This window comes from Protopterus annectens, chromosome 17.part0 (assembly GCF_019279795.1).
Source record: "Protopterus annectens isolate FY-2018-M chromosome 17.part0, PAN1.0, whole genome shotgun sequence".
Lineage (NCBI taxonomy): Eukaryota > Metazoa > Chordata > Ceratodontiformes > Protopteridae > Protopterus > Protopterus annectens.
The window spans coordinates 81,208,591-81,233,766 of record NC_056751.1 but is presented as its reverse complement, the minus strand read 5'-3'; the positions used below and the strand labels follow the sequence as shown (position 1 = coordinate 81,233,766).

Genomic DNA, 25,176 nt, shown 5'->3' with positions numbered 1-25,176 from the left:
AGCAGACTGGGGCATACTTGTGCTTTTCAAGTGCCCATGATTTTACAGAATGTCCCTAATTTTGCCTCATATTTTAGCTTTACCTTAGTTTTTTCCTGGTAAATCAACGAGGATTACAGTCATCTAAATGGTTCATACTTCTTATTGCTTAAAATTGCATATCGATGTAAAACCTGTCGTTTTATTAACTTTTCGAGTGAATTAGACCAATGTTTAAATATTGACCCTGATCTTGGGCCTTTGTCCGCCCCGGTATTTTGGCCTTGTCCAGAATTCCTGGGAAAGAAGATGAGAAGGATAAGCATACCATGTTAGTTGCCAACAGCTGGAAGCAGGAAAAGGGCACGCTATTAAACATTTCACAGCGATAACTTACAGACCCTCAGTAGGCTAACATAAACTAGAGATTGAATCAGTACTAGGCAGTAGGAGTCAAACTAGGGAACGTAAAATGTCAGTACACTGCTAACAGTTTTTATTAATTTAACATTATTAAATTTCACTTGATCTCTGCATAACTTTACGTAAGCAAATAAACTGTTTCTCTTAGACGTTTTTACCTGAGACTTGCTATATGCAGGAGTGAGGCCAGGAGTTTTTTTTTTATTCGGAGTAATGCATTGTTTACAAAATTATCCTCCCCGTCCCCGTGGAGTAGCCAGAAATGTCTGATTTGTGCACTAAATTCGAAATGCTTTTGCTTTACTCCAGGATATCTGCTAAATACAGAATTAAACTCGCAGTACACATGCTAACATTGTTAAATTAAAACTCTTAAACTGGACAGTTATTAATTATACCAAGAATATATCGTTCTGGACGTAGTTATCTTCTTTGGTTACTTATTTGTACCCTTTTCATTTTACCATTGTGTCTGAAATATGGTCATTTGGCATCTTCTTAAAGTGTATTTGCACCCTACAGATTGCGTGGCGTATGCCTGGCTACATTTATGACAGTATGGAGTGTAAGTGTGTGTCAAGTGCATGCCTCCACCATTCACAAGGTGCAATTCTGATTTTTATACCAATTGTGGAAATAAAGCGAACTGACGATGGAATACAGAGCACATGGGTTTTGCAGATTTGGGAGCCCGAGACCATGCCCAAAGTAGTCACATCCCTGGCGTTTTTATATAGTCGAGAACAGTAAAGAAAAATGCAAGTATGGTTAATTCCCAGAAATTGCACAAGATACCAGGCTGAAGGCAGATCACAGTGTTGTATTTATTAACCACGTTTAATCATCAGTTCTCAAGGTAGGTTGAGCAGTTGGCTGCCTCTTCTCAACAGCGGCCCAAGCCACAAGGTAAGGAACTACAGTCCAGACAGACATACTTAGGGAAAACATCTTCCCGCAAATACTTTGTAATAAGATCAAACCTGGATTAGGCACTTGTGAATGTGTGAAGACTAGAAAGGAGTTAAAATGCATAAAGCCCCCCCCCCCCCCACCAAAAAAAAACGTAATACTATATAAGCGAACATTCAAAGACAACAAAAGGCTTACAAGTAGCTGTTTAAGTTATACTAAGTGTTGTGCTCTACCGGATATAGATACCAGCACACTAATAAGTCTCTTTTATACTCAGTAACACATTTGAGTTGCAACACAGAAAAGAGAAATAGGGTCGTTACAGTGTCTACAGTGTAAGCAATCAGGTAATTCAATAATAAGAGAAGATGAAACTATTTTTTCTCAGACATTATGAAAACAAGGCGGTGCAATTTTTCAGTCCACTAAAGTGTCAAAGAGTCCATCTCACTTGTTGGTTTCAAAAGTTCAGTTTGTGGAACTTTTAGAAATATTGACAGGAAATAATATATATTGATTACCGTAACTTCGTTTAACTTGATACACTATAATGTAGTGGATGTTATAACTATGTAAGCCACCTTTCAATATTTGGACATCATTAATGAAGTGCTCAAATTAAAAAAAATGTTCTCGGCAAACTTCTGATGCCAACTGTTTATATGCGGATCAGTCTGGATTGTGCTTTCAGTAAGTCAGCTTGATTGATCTATAAATAAAACTGCAAGATGACAGGATGTCTGGAACTCGAGGAATTGCGTGTGTGCGTGTTTGGGGGCATCTTCAAATATGCTTGCTGACTAATAAACAAGAAAATAAGTGAAATGTATTGTGTATAAGCATAAGTCTCAACCTTTCTTGTTCTAACACCTTCAGCTAGAAAGCTCACCGGATGGTTAAATGTATTACTTTATATTTATAAAATATTATGTCGATGAATTAATATGAATCGGTATTATTAACATATAATATAGATATTCATTAAAAAAATCTTAACACTGACTGTATAATAGACTCTGTCAATGTGGAGCACCGAAGATCGTGGACTTTGTAACTCTCAAAACGAGGACAGTTCCTCATAAAACCCATCCTTTATTACAAGGGTATAATGAATTGTAAACCAGACACTTACTTATTTCAAAGACAACTTGTGTATTTAAAGCACACAGGTGTAGACAAATGTTGTGAACCAGAGTTTCAACAAAACAAGCGAGGATATACCATATGCACTTCTGCTAAGTTTCTTCAAACTTCAACACTCACATCTCAATCTCTGAGCACAAGAAATTTGGACAGAGGCAAAATAATGAGGGGCAAAGGCCCCCAAATGGGTTGGATTTTAAATATTGCTCTTATAAACTTATAAAGTTCCTAGAATTATAGGCTTTGCAGTGGCATGCATTTTCTGAAGGATGTGAAGTCTGAAAATCAAACGTTTGTGATTATTTAGTGACTTAAGTCTTACATGATTTTCCAGAAAACCACAAATTTTATAAAGAACAGACCAGAAATATGAAGCATAAATCTGGACGTTCTGCGAAAGCCTGGACATTTGAGAGATATGCATGAACACTCGTTAAAAAAGTCTTATACCAGTCGTAATGAATTCAAACACAATTTGACAAAGCTCACAATTCACATACTGCTTTTTTTTTACAAAGACAGCGTTACACTTTGCTATGACGTATGCATCTTTATCTTGTTATATGCAATCCAATAAACACGGGCTTTAATTATTGGTGTCTTCATGAAATCTTGCACCCCTGCACCAGCACTAAAGGCATTTTATGCAGGCTAGCTTGGCAGCACTTCTGTAGCAGTAAACTGTATAAAGAGATGTTACTGATGTATAAGAGCTTCCCTCTTGGCCCTTTTACTACCCCTTATGTTTTTAAGGGGAGGTGCTTTTTCTGTTACATGTAACAATAGACAAATCTCACTCAAGGCATGTTTTGAATGTAGTCAGAAATCTCTGTCTGTATGCAGTCCTTATTTTGTTGTACCCACACTGAATTGTACACATATCTAAAAATGTTGCTCCTAATCCAAGAAACATACACTTCTTTTTTAAATTTTGCTCCTCCCCCGCTATTATCATAATGCCATTGTAGTTTAACACTCACATCGTGAAGCCTGTTGTGCGCTGTACTGTACCATACCGTACTGTACACGCATTACTTGACTCAGTCCAAAAATGATCTACGCCCTCTGCACCCTAATGTTTCGGAGAGCTCCTCAGAAAAAACAGTGTACTCAGTTGAGAATACACCCTTAGCCTGGAGCATCTTAAAATGTCAAAGCCACGCTATGTTTTTTTTCTCTGTCTGTCACTAAATGACACTAGGATTTCAGTGTCGTACCTATATATCACGGTTCTCAATCACAGTTAAGGAAGCATTTGCTCATAATCTACTCAGAATAACCGTTATAATTCTCGGAAAACAACAATTTCCACCACAATACCTGCCATTGGATCGGAGTGTCAAGTAGTCATAATCAGCGAGACCATCACCAAAATTTAGAGAACACAAAGAGCACAAATGACGCATGAAGTGCAATACAATTCACTTCCAAATCGGCAGTCATATTTGACAAAACTCAGATTCTGACAAGTAGACATTGACACCTCAGGATATTGTCAAGAGTTTAAACTGCTTTTCTAGGTTGATAAATTATTTCAGCTGTCAGTTAGACTCGGGAGAAGCAAACAGACATAAATATTTAGTTTTTGTAGATAATTGTTGCATTAAACGTTTCCAGTGTGTGTGTGTGTGTGTGTGTGTGTGTGTGTGTGTATGTCTGTATAGATATACATATAGATATATGTATGACAAATCTCCTATCACACGTGTTTGGGGGTACCCTGTATAGGACAGACGCTTCACCTATTTATATCAGATTTAGGATATTACCTATTAAAGTAGTTATCTTTACTTTGTTGCTCATATATAGACTCTTGACAAGTCCATTCTGTTAAAATTGGCTCTTTTATTTAATTGAATATTTTTAAATCGACTATAGAATGTGGTCAGACGTACATGACTGAGTGAGAATCACAATATTTGTAATGTGAGCTGTGCTCGGTATAAAACATCACCCACCTATTTAAACAAGAATATCGGCTTCTGCCATGATAGCAACCGTATGATCCCATGTTATAACTTCCCAATCAGCCACTGTCAATTTACACATGAGGCTGTGAACCCCAGAAACCATTATCTTGAACTCAGAAAACAAAAATGCATTTCTTAGCACTTACTTTGTCTACTGCTGTTCTTACATCCGTACCTCTCAGCTTTCCAAATTTTTGCCGCATATTTTTGATCTGTCCCTCACACAAATTTGTGGTTTAATGGCGAAGAACTTGAGATTGAAGTCGCTATTGAGTTTCAGACTTCATATATTTCAGAAAATGCATACTAATGCTTAATCTGTTAGTAAAAAACTTTCTAAGTTGTTAAGAACAATGATTCAAATCTGTCCATATTTTTGAGGCCTTTGTCACCCATTATTTTTTTACTTTGTCCATATTTCTTAGAAACATATAATGTCTAACTTCAGAAGCATTGCTTCTTCACTCAAGCTGTAACCGCGTTAACTGTGTTATTTTCAAGTAAGTCCACATATGTAAACAAAAGGGTATAAGGAATTGTGCTGTCCCTCATAAATAGTATGTTTGCATTTGTAGTTCTTAGGAGGCTAAACTGAGTGTGTTTGCCCCCCAACCCCACCAATATGGGTGTGATATGAGGCCCTGAAGGATAATGTACTTACTAATTATTGTTATTATTAAGTATTAGAATTTCAGCTAATGGACAGACAGCTCCTAAATGCTTTATCCCATGCATGTGTCATTTCAAATTATCAATGGTATATTCCCAATCATTCTCATTAGGCTACTACATAATTATCGAACGTGGAATGGGTAAGGCCAATCTCTTAATAGGATAGGCTAATTCAAGAACAAAAATGGAAACTGTTTAGCTTAAAAGAGCCCGCAAGGGTAGTTAAATCAGTACTTACATATGGACCTGTATACAATATTAGGAAAAATATATATAATGTGCAGTGGGGATCTGTGAGTAAACCTGACAATTTTCATCTAGTCAAGTTCTGCATCTCTCACACCTCATGTTTTATCACTAAAGTGAGATTAGGCATGGTTCTGAAGAAAAATCCAAAAGTGAGCGTTTTGAAGGTTTAAATATTTTGTAAAAGTGAATGCATTTTTTCTGCAGATATCAAACACACGTGATTAGTAAGTATTTAGCCGTATTCCTGATAATTCAGACATTTATTGATTTATGTTGTTTTCTCTGTGTGTTGCAGGACACGGAGGGGTGAACCAGCTGGGAGGAGTATTTGTCAACGGTCGGCCACTACCCGACGTCGTGCGGCAGCGCATTGTGGAACTGGCTCACCAGGGCGTTCGGCCTTGCGATATCTCTAGGCAACTACGGGTCAGCCACGGCTGCGTCAGCAAGATACTGGGCAGGTAAGCCACACCACACAAAAGCTCAAACGCAGGCCTTAACTTTAGAGTGAAAGGTGAACCACATGAGTAGGTGCTCTTACAAAACGGAACCCCGGTTCTAAAAGCCAGATAATTTCATCGTATTACAGAAGCTTCACCGTTATTTTGCTGTAATGTCATCTATACGTTAAAAAGTGAAGCTAAATCTAACAAAGTGATGAGCGAGAGGTTCCACAGTGAAGGAGTCGAGCCAAACAAGCGGTGGTGGTTTGTTTTGCTTTGCTATGAGTACTGCTGGCGTTTGAATGAGGGTCTTTTTCCATAGTTTTAATAAGAGTTTAGAAAGGAACTGTAGCGCTTAATCTCTATGACGTTATGTTTCCATAAAGATCTAAGTTACCAGGTCTTTGTCAAAGTTAATTGCTATATAGGCGGAGAAATGCTAATCATACCTCTCAAGGGTACCTCATTACGAGGAACGTCCTCATTCGGGGTCTTAAAAAGTTAATGTTCCTCGAAGTTCCACATTGGAAGAGTCTGTTACAAATTCAGTGTTAGGGTTTTTTTAAGTGAAATCCATGGTAAATAGAAACTAGTCATATTAATTCATTGAATGATGATCTTTAGGAGTAACACCAGCATATGTTAACCATCCTATGACCTTCCTGGTTGACGTTGTTAGTAAGCCATTAGTATGTGTTCCACATTTTGCCCATTTATTCCACATTATGAAGGCGAGTGTTCCTCAGTTTGGAGATGGAAGGTTGAGAGCTATGTATCCCATACTTGATGGGAGCATAGACTTCCCGCACGGGACGGCAGAAAGCTGAAATACAACATTAAAATTGTTTTGTAACGGGCCCCGATTAGTGTAATTTCCAGGGTTCCCTCACTTTTACCGTGTGAGTGATACCATCCGGTGGCTTCATATTGAGCAGATATAACTTTCCTTGTTTTTTGGTAAGTGGTAATAATTAAGACTTGGGCCTATAATACATGTGCCTGATTAATTTTAGTGTAACATGCACCTTCTTTGTGAGTTAGCGCAAACGTGTGTCCAGGGAGTACACCTCTTAGCTATCGCACATTATGAGGTATCTCGCTCTTAGCTCTCAGAGCCTACGTGTATTGGACAAAAAGTGGATTTTACACGCTGCTCAAGGATTTTAAACCATACATTCATAGTAATCTGTGAAGCCCTTCAGTCCACAAGAAAAACGAACTGTTGTGCATTTAATTCTGCTATGCTTCACATTTTTTACACTCGTTTTTTTACCTAAGCGATTAGATATTATACCTCTTGTTACACATTGTTTCATGCATTTTGATGAATTAAAAAAATGTGGCTAGGGGGTCTAGCTGTATTCAGTAACTGAGCAGAGAGGAATGCTTGCACAGAAGCACCACCCTTGTCCTGTAAAGCTTTCCACCCATTGCGAATAACGTGGATTGGTAAAAACAAATGTGCAGAATGTACACAAGGCACTATTTAGGTACTGACTGCTATGTACTAGCTCCTCAGACTCTTTTAAATTACTTATATTCATATATTTCATTTATTTAGGTTATACATTTATTTTTTTCTTTAATCATTCCTCACAGTAACAGATAAAGCATACAGTTAAATAACAAACAGCAAAAGGAAAAGACAGGATGATACAAGACAATGTTAATATAAACAAGTAAATATTTATCTCCAGCTACATCTTGAAAATATCACACAAGAAATACATGACTCAATGAAGGAAAATACAGCATTAAAAATGTAACAGATTCCTGTAGCCAGATATATGCAGTGCAAGTCATGGTATGCAAATTAATTTTTTAATGTTCTACATTTTGCATAGCACGACGGTACTGAATGACCTAGTTCAAACACATAGATCAAATTAAGTATATAATAATAATAATAATAGGGCCAACAAAGAGGATGACTGCTCCTAGGATAATGTATGCTAATTATATCATTAGCTATCTAGTTGTGGGCTTCTGAATATGTTTAACATCTTTATTTCATATTTAAACTATTTATAATGTATACACACCATGGAAAAAGGGAACATGTGTAAGAAGTAGTAGTAGCAGGGGAGTTTGGTCTACAGATCAAAAATTTCTAGCTACTGCCGTGCTATTATATGTTGATTAAGGTCTCCTATTTGTTCCATCTTAACATTGCACATAGCAGTGAGATTTGGTTAAAGTCTTACAAAGTAAAGTATTTTTATATGGTTTGAAATAGCTAGCAAAACCATGTCATACTTAACATATATTCTGTAAATTTATTAAACAGTCAGTACCCTCTAGGCACAAGTGCATCTTATAAAGGTGACCTAGGAGTACTGGTGTGGTTAAATAATTTTCTTGGAATCCCACAGTATATAAGCCTGGCTTTGAAGGTTCATAGGTTGGTACTAGGCTATCGGCCCTAGGGCCTATAAAAACCTAGCCATAACAATTCCCTGGCTATTTCTTTCCACAATATTTACTTCCCTTAGATTGAGGACTACTTGGTTAAGGTGATTAGTTTAGCCATCTGAGCAATTCTGCAGAGCTTTCCAAGGATTAAGATCTGCCTATGAGTATGGCTTTTCAGCTACACTCTGCAGTTTAAGAAGCACTCCTGAACTATCATAAGAATCATTCAATCAATAAATTAATCATTTGATCAAACATTCAACAAATCTGTCAGTGTCATTCTTAAACAAGGTGAACCTGTTACTATTCTAAAGGTGTATCTGTATGTATATACATTTATTTATTTTTATTATATGTTAGCCAACATAAGTTATGTGTGTTACTCAATACACAAAATTGAACTATACAAATAGCATATTGCAGTCTTGCACCTGGATGTCGTGTGGGTGTCTATGTATATGTACATGTGTATGTGTGTGTCTGCAGACTAAGATAATTAAGAAACAGTTATGAAATGCTGATATCAATCAAGAAGAAGAAAAAAAAACACATCTAAGGAGCAGCAACAATAAACTGCTTTTAGAAAAACACATGGACATCTAGAGAAATATTTCCAAACCACACATAAATATGTTCTACTACTTTAGGAAATGATCCCAGTGGTGATGATACAGAAGGACAGTTTGGCAGAAGAATGATTCCAGACATTAGTGGGGCGAAAGCAATGGTAAAGGCATTTGATGATTAAGGGGACCAGTATCATAAACCGCAGACTACAAGAGGGAATGCGCCAGTGACTAGGGTGGACTCGCTATGAAGGGAAGGTCAGTGTACTGTCACAGACCACAGGAGCTGAAAGGCAAAGCATTGTATATATTTGAAATAACATCACTGAATCCAAACTCAGAAGGAGTAGATGGTCTTTCTTGTAGGTCCTCATAAATGGAATTAAACAAAAAGAGATTAGACCTGTGTGAAAATTACTTCTCTTCAGGAGCAGTGCCTAGAAATTGTTAATTAAAATTAAAAAAAAGTGTGCACTGCTAAAAGGAGTAGGTAACAATGAGTTCATTGATTATGGGCTTTATGTGCAACAGTTTGAGTATATTGTCGGTAGTTTCTCATTCCTGTTTTGGGGTGAAAGAAGAAATAAGTCTAACACCTTTAATATCCTAGAGGAGAACCTAAAACCTTCAATATCAGGATTTTCAACTTTCTGTAATTATACAGCTGGCAATGCTATCTATGGGATAACAATAAACATTTAAGAATAAAAAAAGAGTTTGCACAGCAATGTAAGTTTACACCTGTTCCATATATGAACTTACTGCTGTTGGTGTTGACATCATTAATCAATACATTTGGCAAGTTTTTAGAGGATTCAAGCATTTATATGATTTGTTATCAATGCTTGGTCTTTGGGTCTGAGATAATGACCATATAATCTGTGACACAGACACACATGCAAATGAAGACACAGATATGTATGCATACATGCAGCCATGTAAATTTTAGATATGAAGTTTCAAATTATGTGATGACTTAAATTCGTCACCTAATTTCTTACAGCTTATTGTATTTTATTCTTTCAACACTTTCTCCTACTTACTTTTTGTCTTGAGTAGTCTATGCCATTCAAATGAGTCTTGTCAGTCTAAGTTGCAGTGTACATATTCATTAAAAAAAAATGCTAGGCAAATGAGTTGCATTTGCTAACTTCTTTTCCCTACCCTGGTGTTTGGGTTCTGTGATGCATGTAGGATCTTTAGAATAGGACAAGTCCCACCTAGTCCTGTGTATTGCTGGAGACAATTTAGTGTGAGACAGATCCATTAGGTGGGTAGTATAAGCCAGTCTACGTTGCTAATAAAACTCATGGACTGCACACTACAGTGAATATAAACTGGATAAGGGGTGAGCTAATGGTTTGCTTTCAGCATTCCAAGGAGTTCGCTTACTATATTCTGCTTGTAAGATTTGTTCAACTTACTGATATAGCATGCTTTTTTTTTGCTGTGGCCTACATTTTGTTCTCCCCTGTTGACTAAAATGTTTATTCTTTATGTAGCCAGAATTCTTATATGTTATACAAGGTGCACAAAGCATAGGAACTAGTCAAAAGTCTGTTCTTGGTAAGAGTCTGTACACTTGCACTCAAACACAAGTTTTTGATTTTGTGGTGAATAGATTGTGATTGAATTTGATATATTCTTTTATATGTATAGGATATATATGTATGTATATCGGATGGTAGATGTTTTGTTTAAAAAAAAAATCATCTACTTGTTAAGGTCCTAACTTTGGGACCCAGAAGTAAATGCAAATGGACTACATTATAACCAACTGACCATTCAATAAATGTCTTTCCAGTAAACCAGTTCACTAAGCTGTAGGAAGTGGAGTAAAACAAGAAAGTACCGGTACTTAAGAAAACGTATCACATTGTAGAAATGATCATAATAAGATATATACAATTTCACAGAAAACGTCTTAATTTTATCACAGCCTTGGTTACTGTAAACATCTACATACTTTCACCAGCATATCTGGAAAAAAATGCTAGTATACAGAGACAGAGAAAAAAGTGTATATGTGTGTGTGTGTGTGTGTGTGTGTGTGTGTGTGTGTATATATATATATATATATATATATATATGTGTGTACATATACACTAATGTATTTCATGTGCGTATCTGAAGTTGGAACAGTGGAGTCATACTTGTTATTTTTATTTTGATTGGTCATGAAAAGACTTAATTCACACAGAGTTATACAGAGGCCAGTTAGATATACACACAAGGTTGTCCTTTTCTAAGAAACGGACTGCAAAATTGGGCTCTTTTCACCACAGGTAACATACCCCAACAGGTGTCTAACACAAAACATGCATTTGCTAAAAATGAAAACAGAGGAAAGAGAAAACTGTAATGTAGGCCTGCATGCAATATTTCATTTATTTCTGTAGGCTTTGCTATTTCTGATGACTGCTGTATTTTACTTTTCCCACTAAACTTTAGAAGTAGTTTTAGGCAGCCTTGTCTTCCAGAGGCATTACTGAAGATCCATGCCGGGTATAGCGGAGCTTCTGTTAATACTAGGCTTATGAGATGGGGTTATATTTTTAGATATACTGAAAGGCTTTAGAGTGCTACTGAGGATAGAATGAACAGGGTACTGAATGATGATGGGAAATCCTTCACTAGGGCAACACACCGAGAAGTGAAGTAATTGGTACCACTAAATTCTGAGGAAGAGATCTTCTTATCAAATGGTGAGTGGAGAATAAGTGGGACATGCTTACAAGGTCAGTAGTAAAATAAAACCTGAGATGGCAAACACTTTTTATTTTATGTTTATATATTTTTATAATGAGCACTACAGTATGTTTTAGGCCTCCATGGAGCCCACAACAAGTCCACACTCAGTGCAACAGATTGTTGTATTTATTGCAGTGATATGATAATTAGACATAGATGGTCTGTATACAGTTCAACTAATGTCATGTGTTCAGATGGTGATTTTTGAATACGGTACTGTGGGTGCTGGAATGGTATTTTCTTGCCGTTATAAAAGTATTTGTTGCTTTTTCTTTGACCTTGACTATCCCTCTTTTACAGTCATATCGTGAAGTAACGCAACTGTAGTTTGCTTGTTTACTACCATGCAGCCATAATGGATATTTCTAGAACTCTATTATAAGGAAAACAATACTCAGTTAAGCTGTTCTAAGGGCATTGGGATGTTTTATTCATCAGTATGGGAATTGTCAGATGACGTTTAAGCCTTGAAACACTACATATATTATTTAGTCAAAAAGTCTTGTAAGATGAACTTTTATACAGTTATTTCTTGTTATATCTGTTTGAACCTATGTCACACCTTTAGATAACTTTTGTTTTAATGAAAACTTTCAAACACACACACACACACACACACACACACACACACACACACACACACACACACACACACACACACACACACACACACCTGCATAACTTATTAACTTAATACAAGCACACAAAACTATGTACATATTCAAATAATGAAGTTTAACCCTCCAAATAGGAACACTTGTCCCAGATTAACAGCTACACTCACAGGCTTGAATTAGCCTATAATGAGTTATCCATAAAATGCATGGTACAGCCTGTGCTTCTACTTACACAAAGTGCTGTCTATTTTTGTCTTATCTTTATTTCTCTCCCAGATGCAGAAAATAAATTGAATGCTTTCAGAATACATTATCTTTTAGCAATTTAAATAATGGAGTATTCTGTGTTTATTGAGCTTATCAGCTTGTCTCCATAGAAACATGAGAACCTGATACACAGTTGCCTCAAAGCGTCTTGCGTTGCCCTGTGAACATTTATTTGCTAGAAGAAAACTTTGTATTACATTCAGTGTTCTTCTATTTATTTCCCCTTAAAACTTATTAGATCAAGCCAAGGATGTTATTAGATCAAGCCAAGGGCCTTAATCCAGTCATTCCCCTATGCAAATGTAAGAAAAAGCATATCAGTTTTACTTGTATCATGTTCTTTTTACATTACAGTGCCTGCATTTTTTAAAAACTGAACAAGTAGAAAGAAAGAAGGAAAAGAAAAGGTGACACCTGTTTAGTTTAGTATTCCTATTACACACAAAAATAACTGAAAAAAAAAATTACTTTATAACATGCAGTATATGTCATGTTTTATGAAAACACTTGTAAGAACAAAAGCTGTTTTGCTTACAGTTACCTCTTTCCTTCCTCTTCTCCTCTCCTTAATATTTTTTCAAACATTAATGCTTTGGTGTCCCATACAACTTTAACAAAGTAAAAAATTCCAATGTTTAAATTTTTTTGTTCCTCCATATTTCACAAAAGTGATTGATGCTTTGCAATCCCAAGTTTATCATTCATTTCCGAGTTGCTGTTTTTTTTTCCTGTTTTTTTTCCATCTCCCAAATCTAGTCTATGGTTCATTTCCAACTTACTACTCCTGGTTATTCTAGTCAACTCTTATGTTTTTTTTTCTGTCTCTCACGCATTTTCCTTTGGAACATTGGAAAATATTTCATTGGCATAGTCTGTCAATGAGCTTTATTATCAGAATAATAAGAAGCAGAATCTCCTTCTGTTTGATAGCTCACTTTGTTGGATAAACTTTTGTATTTCCTCCTCAGCATGTTCTGCAGCAAAAATGACTGACCCTCCTGGAAAAAAAATATTCTTAAGATAGCTGGATATAGCAGCTTGAATCTCACAACTGCTTCTCGACATTCCCTGATAGCTGGAATAAATGTTCATCTCTTCTGCCTGGTGTACTGTGAGTAACCATTTTCCACAAACACTCTACTGTCTCCAACTTTTAGTACTTTGTCCTTTTGCCACAATTTTGTCAGAATCAACTCTTTCTGCTGGTAGGATTGCATTTTTACTATTAAAGGTCTTGGCTGCTTTCTCATGGCCAGGTTTGGAGCATACACACCATGCTCCCTTTCAATTAACAACTCCTAATGTGGAATATCAGTCCATTTACTTATCTGAACATTCATAAAATTAATATAGTCTGTTCCTTCCAGTTTCTCGGTACAGCAGAAAATCTTAGTTTTTTTTCTGTGTGCTCTTTCTTCTAATTCTACCATTTTAAACCATCTGTTCTTGAGCAGTCTCATACTCAGTCAGCCTTTTCTTCATTTTGACTTCTCATTTTTGCAATTTTATCAACTCATCTGAATACCTGCTTAAAGTTTTTCATTTTTTACAGACATTTGTTATTTGAGTTGATATACTCTTTCAATGTGTTGTTTATATTAATCAGCTCTGAGCACAATTGACTTATTTTTCTTCTAGATTACTGGAGGTCATTTCTTGCACCAAAGCTGGAGCTTGAACTGCTTTTTGCAGAACAGCTGCAGGATTCTTCACAGCCAGTTTTCTCCTAGCCTTTTGTGATTGATTTTTTTAGGTCCTCTAAATTTCTTAGCTGGCATCCAGGTAGAGCACTTACTAGTCAGTAACTGAAATTTACCCAAAATGACAAATTCACTGACTCTTTTTTTTCTGAGTTTCTGTTTTCACAATAGGAGAGCTGAAATGAAGTTGTTAGTCAGCATGCAGCCATTTTGGAAGTCAGAATGCCATTGTCTTCTGATCAAATCATGACCAACTACCTGTCTGCCCTCAGCTCTTTTCCCTGTCCATGATGAACTTTGTCTTTTTACCTAAAAGACAAGACAGGGCAAATGGCTTTGATGGAAAATTATTCGGAGATCAGAAGCAGATTACAAAAGTACAGAAATAAAGTAAAAATTCTTACATGTTACACAAACTTAGTTGCAACCCATGGATGTGTAGTATAAGTAATACTGACTGCTAAGCTTCATAGATCACAGAAGTGGTGGAATCTTTGAATCCTTTTTCACAGGCAGTATATTATACAAATCTAGCTACAAGCTAAACTGTTTTGAAAGAGGTGGTCATACCTATTCAGTACCTTACAACATAGCTCTTAACCTTCCATCTCCAAAATGAGGAACACTCGCCTTCATAATGTGGAACAAATGGGCAAAATGTGGAACACTTGCTAACAGCTTGCCAACAGCTTCAACTAGGAAGGTCATAGGATGCTTAAAATATGCCGATTTTACTTATAAAGAAGGTCCTTTAATGAATTAATATAATTAATTTCTATTTATCATGGATTTCACTTAAAAAAATTCTTAACACTGAATATGTGACAGATTCTTTAAATGTGGAACTTTGAGGAACTTCGAGGAACATGAACTTTGTAAGACCCCAAATGAGGTACGTTCCTCATAATGAGGTACACTTGAGATGTATGCCTTACAAGTATACATTTAAAGATCACCCTGCCATGTAGCCAGCTAGGGAAAAAATGCTGTGTTGAGACATATGACAACTTATGCACTTATTTTTTTTATAATTCACTTTTTTCACTGCTTTGCTGCTAAAATAATTTATCCACACATGACATTACTAATATGTCTTTTGGGGTGCCTGCTAATATTTGTGAGTGCAGTTTTGTCAATAGTATTTTGGCCGTTATTGCAAAGGTAAATGCTGTTAGTGTGTATGGGCAAGAAGAACAGACAAAACCAAATGGACAGTAATCTTCTTTATATAGTTGTGCTTTTTATAAACATATACTAAAGATAACACTCATTGCTATTTCCCCTGATTTCTCAAATGCTCCTGATTTAAGGTCTGCTAGGCAATCTGACAGAAATAGTATCTTTAAAAATCATTATGTATATCAACATCTAGTTGATATCAGCATTTTGATAGCTGTAGGTTAGATATGTATTTGTAAATAAAATTGACTGCCTATTTTCCTTTCTATCTTATGTAGTGATGTATCCATCTATTTAAACATCTTTATATTTATTATTCACATTCTCTGTTTTTTTCTGTGCATCTGTTTGCCTATTTGGTCTGTGTTTTTATTGCTGGCCTTTAAAAAATAATATAGATAATTTTTTCTTGCAAAACTGAATCTGGTATGGACATTTTCTTTTACTGTTACATGTTAGACATTCTAGGCTGATAAGGTAAAGAATTGTAAATGAACTACATATGGTACATCTAAGTTTAATTCCAGCACTCTTTGCCAGCAAGATGTTTGAATAGGAAGGTGTTGCTTAACTGGACTAAAACACCAGTTTTATCCGGAAGCATATAATCTCACTATTGAGCTTTACCAAATTATTGAAAATGGGTGCCTTGCCTTTATCTTATATTGGCACTGAAATTGTGATAAGTATTATAATACACCAGCCTATGTTTATGGGAGGACAGTGAGGAAATTAGAAGACTGGCATGGAGCATAGTTGATAAAAATGAAAAAAAATTGCAGAGTTATATTTTTGAACCAGTGTGGTCACCTTTGATGAAGCAAGTCCTGCTATGATTGCTTGCATTAGTCTGAAAGACAGACAGTAAAAGACTCCACTGGGGCATGTATAGCTGACCAGTACAGGAACAGTAAATGTGTTCATAATAATATATTGCAACATATAATTATGTTAATATGTTGCTGTTCCATAGATATATAGTACAAGCAGAATCTTTAAATGATTATTTTCTTGTATTACTCATTTTGGTACTTTTCATCTTTATCATTAAGCTTTCTTAAATCATTTTCAGGAATTATGTTTACATTAAGGGCTGTGCTGTTTTTCTCAGTGGCACATGCTTTGTTTTACTTTATGTCCTTTGTAGACCTGTTTTGTATTATGGAATACATAGCAGACTATAATGTCTTTATACAAAATTTTGTATGATTAATATTCATTTTGAGCTGTTATTTCCTAGGTATTATGAAACCGGGAGTATTAAACCTGGTGTGATTGGAGGGTCCAAACCAAAGGTTGCTACACCCAAAGTTGTCGACAAAATTGCTGAATATAAACGCCAAAATCCTACCATGTTTGCCTGGGAGATAAGGGACCGACTTTTGGCTGAAAGAGTGTGTGATAATGACACTGTCCCCAGTGTCAGTTCCATAAACAGGTATGCAGTGCTGAATATGAATTAATACGTGCAGACTAGCTTTAAAGAGAAATTAATAAATCCACTGTGCAGTTCTTAAATAAAAACACCAATACTTTATGTAGTTCTGTTTTTTTTTTGCAAACACAGACCATTGAAGTTTTTACATCACATCTCAGAACAAGATATATAAATTACACCTCTTCTCTGATGACAGTTTCTTCTTTTCTTGATCAAAGCTGATAAATGCTTGAAAGTGAGTTGTGCTAAACCCACAGGTCATTTCTTCATGAAGATGTTAATTCTGTTACTACTGCCCCTTAATATAACTATAGCAGTGCCAATGGATACTCATAGTTTAAAGAAGTGCAACACTTGTTAATTTAAAATGATATAACTTGCTTCTTTTCATGTGTTTTCTAAAAAGTGAGTTGTGCTAAACCCACAGGTCATTTCTTCATGAAGATGTTAATTCTGTTACTACTGCCCCTTAATATAACTATAGCAGTGCCAACGGATACTCATAGTTTAAAGAAGTGCAACACTTGTTAATTTAAAATGATATAACTTGCTTCTTTTCATGTGTTTTCTAAATTATCATGATATTCCAACAGGTTATTGTAAAATAGCATGTCTGGTAGAGACAACAACACATTTGATAGTAATGTATACATATCAATGGACACAATTCTGAAATGCTTAGATTATAAGACACCCATGGACTGTAGATGGAAAATACTAGGCATGGTGCTAACATTTCAAAATATGGCAATTATAAAATAATTTCTGGGATTAGCATGTTTTTTAAAAGAAAACAGTGGTATGCAAGTTAATGAATACAGAAGTGGGTTTCATACATCCTTGTTATCTAGATGAGAATTTCTGAGGGAAATTCAGTAAATAGTTTATTCTATGATTATTTGCTAAACATATTGCATTACAAGAGATAAACAAACTTTATATGTATAGTAATAATTACATTATATACAAATATATAAATTTACTCATTGATTTTATACACACACAGATATATCTGATCTGTGTGTATGAACATGTTTGCATGCACATGCACGTATATCTGTGTGTGTGTGTGTGTCTCTGTGCATGTGTGTGTGATATGTAAATATATATAATGAGACATATTAATCCTGATTTCAAATATTTTCACTTTCTGCATAGTTAGAAAAATGTAGATGATAAAGCCTATGCAAGCAGAACTATTTTATTTAGAGCACAAGCCAGCGAATATTTGATTGCGTCATTGACGTCATTAACTGCTGTAGGTATGCTGAAATTGAGATTAGTTGGACTAATGTTTGTCTCTTTTAGCTGTAGAGTGTTAGTCATGTTCTAGTGTGTTGCCTGCTGCACTAAGTCATACTTGCTGAGAACTAGAACCTTCACTGCATATTTTGCCACTGTAAAACCTGAAAATGACTACAGCTACTTCTGACATGTTATAAGTGAAGCTGCCGCAGAGGCAACATATAGGAGTATCAAGATTTGCTTTTCAGAAATCTGTCACCACTATTTCAGACAAAGGAGAAAAGTAATCTGATTGCCGGCAAACCACAGTTTTCTCAAGGTTCAGCTGTTTCAGAAGAAATGTTACTTTTTTGGCTGTAGTTTGACAGTTTATGGCGGCTTTTTGGTGCAAATGGCATAGAAGCTTTCTGTGACTGAAAGCATGTTATAGTTAGTGGGATTAATTTTAACATTTTTTTTCAGCTATGTGAACTAATGTATCCTTTTTGTATGTTGCACTTTGAAAATGTGGCCTCCTGTTTCTAGTTAATATAGCGTAATGAGAATCTAGTGTCTTTTCCACCCCCACAATTTATTTCATTTGGTAAAGCTACTAATGCAAATCTCGCACTTTGCCTACGACATTGAATTATGCATTTTTAAACTGTGGTATAATAAACATAGGAAATATAAAATATGTCACATTGTTGATATGTGCTTACAAGGATTATAAAGAAAGTTTGTTATGGGTTGGTATAATGAGTATGATATTTACCTCACAGACACAACGTACAGTATTTGATTCTCACCTTTGGTTACTGTTTAGTTATTTGCAAGGCTTGTAATAGTCTGCAGAGCAAATGCCTAGTATTTATCTATGAAGCTATATAGTAGCATAAACACTGATGCTAAAAGTCCCAATAAGCAAATTTGTATTTTTGGAATATTTGCAGGAGGCTGAGAAATGCACTGTTCATGCAGTTCACTTTTTGAACATCACTGTTAATAAAATGATTAAGTAGCAGAGTCTTTTAAATAGAAAAGTTAATACTGCTTTTCACAGAGGTTATGATGAAGATAGGGAATATGTCCTCTATAGGTTTTAAGGAACAGATAATTGACAAAAAAAACTGGCACACATCTGTTTATGTATGAGCACATATGTGTGTGTGTCTGTACTGGGGGAATCTGAGCTTCTCTTAGCACTAATTGGCTTAATACAGTGCATCTTAAAATTCTATAGAAAACAGGAGGCTAAGTTTTCCAAGTCACATGAAAATTACAGATTCCTTTACTGGTCAAATATCATAAGTTGCTGTAACTGGCTTTAATATTATATTATATATAAAGAGAAAGAGTGAAGCATATGCTGTGCTATAGATATAAAACCTTGAATAACATATTCAGTGACAATATATATAATTCTGTGAAGAATCAAAACATCACTTAAGTTATATAAAACTTTGCCCTAGTGATGATGTTAGTGTGAAAACAGATGAACAGTTACAGTGTCAATGTTATTAGTTTAAAACCATTAATGAACTCATGATTTTGATACTTGTTTATTCTGTATAAGTGCAGGTATCCTACTTTGAGAATTGTAAGGTATTATGGGAGAATAGTTGGTGCTGTACTCCATTATTAATGGCTGCAGCTACTTCATCCTTTTTACTCTGTCTCCCTGTTCTATGTTTGAAAAGCTGGTTACTTGCCTAATTTTGGTAGATGAAACCATGGTGGAACTTGTAGATGCATAACATCAGGTTGCACCAATGTTTTTAGTTTTCTAGTGCATGGTACATAATTAAAAAACACATTTTGTATACAACTTTGTATAGCTGGAGTACCTCTTGTTTGGACACTGACCAGAGTTATTCTCAGACTCCCTTAACCTATGGTAATGGAATAAATCCATGCACATATTCATTTAGGAGTTAACACTGCTAGGGAAGTTTATTAAAATTTATACAGCAAGGAACATTAATAGATTCCAGAAGTACTCTTCAATCTGTGTTATATGGTAGACATATTCCTTAGCTATGGATTATGTTCATGAATGGTACTTTGTAGTAATGAATGGCTCAATTTATGGATAAATATCCAAAGTAAAAAGCAGTTTTCTTGCTGTTCCGTAGCGGCAATGAATGGTGACAGATAAATGCCGTGAAGTGGCTTTAGAATAATTCATATCAACTGCTAAGATTTCTTGATTGTGAATAGCCCCACAGTTGTAAGCTTTCCTCTTCTGATATGCACCCTTACTGCAGTGACCATATTTCTGAAATATTAAACTGAAGCTGTCAGATAAAGAATGCTGGATTATTGCTAAAGTTACCCTGAGGGATACAGAGCACCAACATATGTATTATCTTGTTCACTTTTGTGTGTACCACAACATTCAAGAGCAGGCATGGTGAAACTCTATTATTTAATTTATGCCTCTGACTTGTGAGTGTATATGTTTAATGATACTGTTGCTGATGTGAAGTGCCATACAACATACCATAAAATGAAAGGCAGTTAAAACTCTATAGAGTTTACTTTGTGGTTCAAGTTAAGAGAAAAGACACAAATTAAAGGAATATGAAACTATTAAAAGCCTACTGCATTATAAATGAACAATTACATTGTGCCTTATATTCCAGAGCTGTGCTTGTCTTCCACGCTGGTAGAAAAACTTGAGTCTAATAACATGTTACCCAAGACTGATAATGCCTCTTCATCCATCTGTCTCACCCCGTGTTATTCAGCCCTCAAGTTTTCTTTCCACTTTCCTGTTGAACTATACCTCTGTCTGTCCACCTAAATTCTAGTAAAAGTCCTTTCGATACAAGCATTTCAGATGTATAGTGTTGTAAGAAATCACACAACAGATCACCCTTGTAGTAAACAGAGTATGCTTTATTCTCCATTAGGATTATTCGGACTAAAGTACAGCAACCTCCAAATCAGCAAGTCCCTTCCTCAAGTCATAACATAGGTAAGAGAAACTTTGCGCAACTGCTATGATGAATGTTAATACATTAAAATTAACTTCTTATCATTTGTATGGACAGGTAATTCTGTACAAAACACTTCAGCACATGTGCTAATGTGCCTTCTTTGTCATTCTCCTTGAAATGAATACTGTTAAATGAATTTTATAAATATAGCTAAAAGGTTTTGAATTTTGCTGATTATTATGATAAATAGGTTCCACGATGAGACAGAAAATTGAAATCTAAAAAAAATTTAAAACACTAATGGAGGTCTATAGAATGTCAGATAATTAAAGCAATAAATCAAGAAAAGGATACTTATTCATTACATTTTCTGCATCATTAGTCAGTAAGTAGTTTTGAATGTGTTTTTTCTTCCATTAACCAGCCCTTCCTTAATTCTTTGTAGCACTGCAATCTTCAAAGAAATAGTGAGCAAAACTTTGTAAACTGCTCTCCTTTTGTCCTCTAAAAGTTACAATAGAGCTAATTAAGGAAGTGTAGTGCTGTGGGCAGAGTGCTCATTTTGATTCTGAGATCTTGATCCTTGGTGCAGTATGCCAGGAATGCATCGATTCATTGTTGTACTCAACACAAATAAGCAGTGTAATTTGCAAGCCATGGTCATGATATGCAGTGTACCAGTTCTCTTTTGTCTTGTAGTTTAGTCATTGTATCCAGAACTTTTTAGTAAAACAAGGCAGACTGTGTACAGTATGAAGTACAATGTTTGCAAATTTAAAATTAATATGGCACTGCCACCGAACAGGCTTCATTTCCTGTTTTTGGGGCAACACTTTCAACAGTGATTGATATTTTAAGTGTTGTTTTTTTAGAAACACGATTTCAGGAGTTTGAGTAGAGATGGATGGATGGATGTTGTTTCTGTTATTTTCCTATTTGTAGCCAACACTTATTTCCAGAAGTGCATTTTCAGTAATCTATGTCTAGATTTGTAATTTTTGTTATTTTCTTGTTAGTAGCCAAAAGTGTGTTAGAGATTAACCTTGCTTTTGACATGATGCAAGTTCAAAAGTGGTCGTCACTTGAAAGTCATAACAGTATGCAACACATCCTCTGAATTTAAAATCGATAACCAATTTGAGTATACTCTTCCAAAAGCTTTGTTAGATGAGAACAAACCATTTTACACATACTGTTTCATAATGTAAAATAAATGCAATATATTGGAAAAACATAACAAGAATGTAATGCACACTAGAGGTCTGAAAGGTAACTTTGGTGGGTCCCATTATAGCATAAAATAATATGATATATCTTAATGCCGATTTGTGTATCCCCCATTTTTTTCTGTACTTAATTGCTAGGAGCATTTTATTTTACAAAAAAAACTACTGACTTTTAAAATAGTGCATACCTTTTGATTAGATTACACTGAATAATAGTTTTCACATCTTTTGAGTATACATATATCTTTATGGTTTTATAATTCTTTTCTAACAGCTAGCAAGCAGTTTTGTTCATGTCTGCAATGCCACCCAAAGCTGCAGAGAGAAGGGTGTTAACATTTATTTAATGTACAAATAGGTAGTAAAAGTGGCATGCTCTTTAAATATTACTGTGTCGGCATTTTAAAGCTATTAGAGAGGTCTAGATGGCCAATGTCATAAATAAAAATGTCATAAGTAGAGTCAAAATTCTGCGTTTCAAATACGTAAATATAACCATATAACTAAGACACTGAAACAATATTAAACATAATTGTATTCAGTAATAAGTAAGAAATACAGTTCATGTATGTTTGTAAAGCTGAAGTAGAAGAAATGTAGTTTGAGACTTGTTTGTCTTAAATTGCTCTGTTACTAATGTAAGAAGGCTTAGAATATAGTATTGTCCTGCCATTGCAATGCATAATGGTCATGTGCCTACTGAGAGCTTACAGTTTTGGTCTTTATGCACTGCTCAGATAGTTATAGGGATACATTAGATGATGAATCATTTTCTGGGTGCTCCAGTTTCTTTCCATGTCCTAAAGACATGCTCTAGAGTGAATTGGTAACCTTCTAACTATTCTTTAGGTGGGTGATTTCAGAGTGAGTATGTATCTGTGTTTGTTGTGTTTTGTGCATGTGTGTATGCAAGTGTATGCATGTGTGTGTCCCTGTCCATCCTGTAATAGACTGGCATTGTATCCAGCATCAGTTTCTCTACCTTGCACCTAAAAAATGCCAAGACAGGCCTCAGCTCTCTTATAACCCCTGAATTGGATTAATTGTGTAATCAGACTATTAACAACGAGATTTAATTTTCCATTTTTCTAAGATGAGTACATTGCACTGATGTTAGTTATTACATTGTTGCTATAAACATACCTTTTTATTTCTTTGTAGTAGCTCACAAAACTGATGTTGGTATGTGTTTTTGTAAAGTGATGAAATTAAGAAAGATGTTAATGTTTAGCAAGAGATATGATATTTGGAAGTATACCCAAGATGAGTTTTTTGGTTCCGAAAGTCTAAAGTGATGAAAACACAGTGGTTATTTTGAGAATGAGTTAACTTTATGAAAACCAAAACAATCACTAATTCAAGCTCAGGTGATATATATTTTTTAACTTGATTAGATATGAAAGGAATGTGTCTGATGTTCCTATATAATTGTCTATCTGTCTGTCCAGATGTCATTTGTCTATCTTTGGTTGTGTATCAGTCCCAAAATCTACAATGTTAGGAATGCTTTTCATGACTTTGTGTAGCAGTTATTATGTAGCAAAATTTAGGTCACTGTAAACATTGCAGCTCTGGATTGTATGTATGAAAAAGTGTTGTTATTCAGATTGCCAGATTTATGACTGAACACAGCCTGATGTCTTTCATATTGCTTTGCTGTTTGCAAGAACTTGTAATGAATTTGAAACAACTATGTTGGAAGAGCTGTTTGTCTTACCTTGAAAACAACTGGAGTCCACATTGTGATTTTCACAAAAGTATCTACTTATTTATATCATGTGCCAAACTTTGTTCTTGTCTGCAATTCGGTATGTGTTTAGACAGGTCAACATTTGATAAGAAATGCTGCTTAGCACTTTCTTTTTTTTTCTTAATTTGCAGACCTCTTGTAGACGATTTCAGATATCCTTTGACTCCTTCTGAGTTACATCCCTAAACGATACATATTACTTAGCTATAGTTGACGCAGTGACTTTTATGGCATGGAAATTCATTTTATAATGTGATTAATGATACTCACCATGATGTGTGCTTTGATGAGGTAGTAATAGGCTTTTGAACTGCTGTGAGCTGTCCTTTTCTTCTACAAATTGCTCAGCTTTGTGACACATTTCAGATGTCATGGAGTTCATCCTATTGTAAATGGCCATAGATTTTTGTAACATCAACTTTCAAATATAACCTTCGGCAATATAATAAGTTTAGCATCTCCTTATTTTCAGATGAGTAAGTGTACTTAGCTTTTCTATTACAGAACAACGAGGGGATGCATAACATAACTGTGCTTTATTCTCACATGTACGTACACCGAAGAGTAACAGCTTAAGTCAGACCTGTGGAACATTTTTCTCATCACTGCTTCTGACGTGATCTTTTTTCCAGTAACCATTGTCCTGTTCATATTTACCTTGCAATGAATCATAGGGGTGTTATCTTTGATATATGCCACCAGCCTGGCATGGAAGCAAAGGTCATGAGTAATATTGTCACTGTCTGATCCATATCGCCAGTCAGGAACAGCAGATTCATTTGACATTCTCTGTTGTTCATACAGCCATCTGCACTGCATATTTTATCATTTATTTCCTGATATTTAACATTGATATTAGGTGCACAGCCTTTAATGTCAGAATATTTCACTACCACTGCAGCGTGGATAGGCTCCTTTATACTCTTATAAGCATTCTTTTTCATAAGTATACTCCATCTCTTTTGTGACTGTATCCATCTGTGTGACCCTGCTGTTTGGAATTATCACAAACATGCTGTTTGGAATTATCACAAACATGCAGAACATGAAACAGAAATATTAATTTAATTGACCTCCTTCCCTACATTTTAAAACATGTTTGCTTTGTCATGTATTATAAATTCTTTTGGATCCTTTATCTTGCCATATATTGGTCAGGTAGTACCATTTGCAGAAGATATGAAACAGAAGTCAGCAATGCTCACAAAGAAGTAAACTGGAATAGAGCATGAAGGATGGATAATTTGCTTTCACAGTTTACTGATCACAGAAATAATTTGTCACAGATAAAAACAAAGGGATAAGGGATATTA

At 35.3% G+C, this 25,176-nt stretch overlaps 1 protein-coding gene across 1 annotated transcript in view; it reads left to right on the top strand.

The window, feature by feature from the left end:
- PAX5 (paired box 5) overlaps positions 1-25,176 on the top strand; it is a 1,024,079-nt gene that overhangs the window by 5,742 nt on the left and 993,161 nt on the right. The window contains exons 2-4 of the mRNA XM_044059634.1: positions 5,644-5,809; positions 16,524-16,721; positions 20,861-20,925. Of these exons, the coding sequence (XP_043915569.1) occupies positions 5,644-5,809; positions 16,524-16,721; positions 20,861-20,925 (429 nt within the window). The remainder of the gene's footprint in view (positions 1-5,643; positions 5,810-16,523; positions 16,722-20,860; positions 20,926-25,176) is intronic.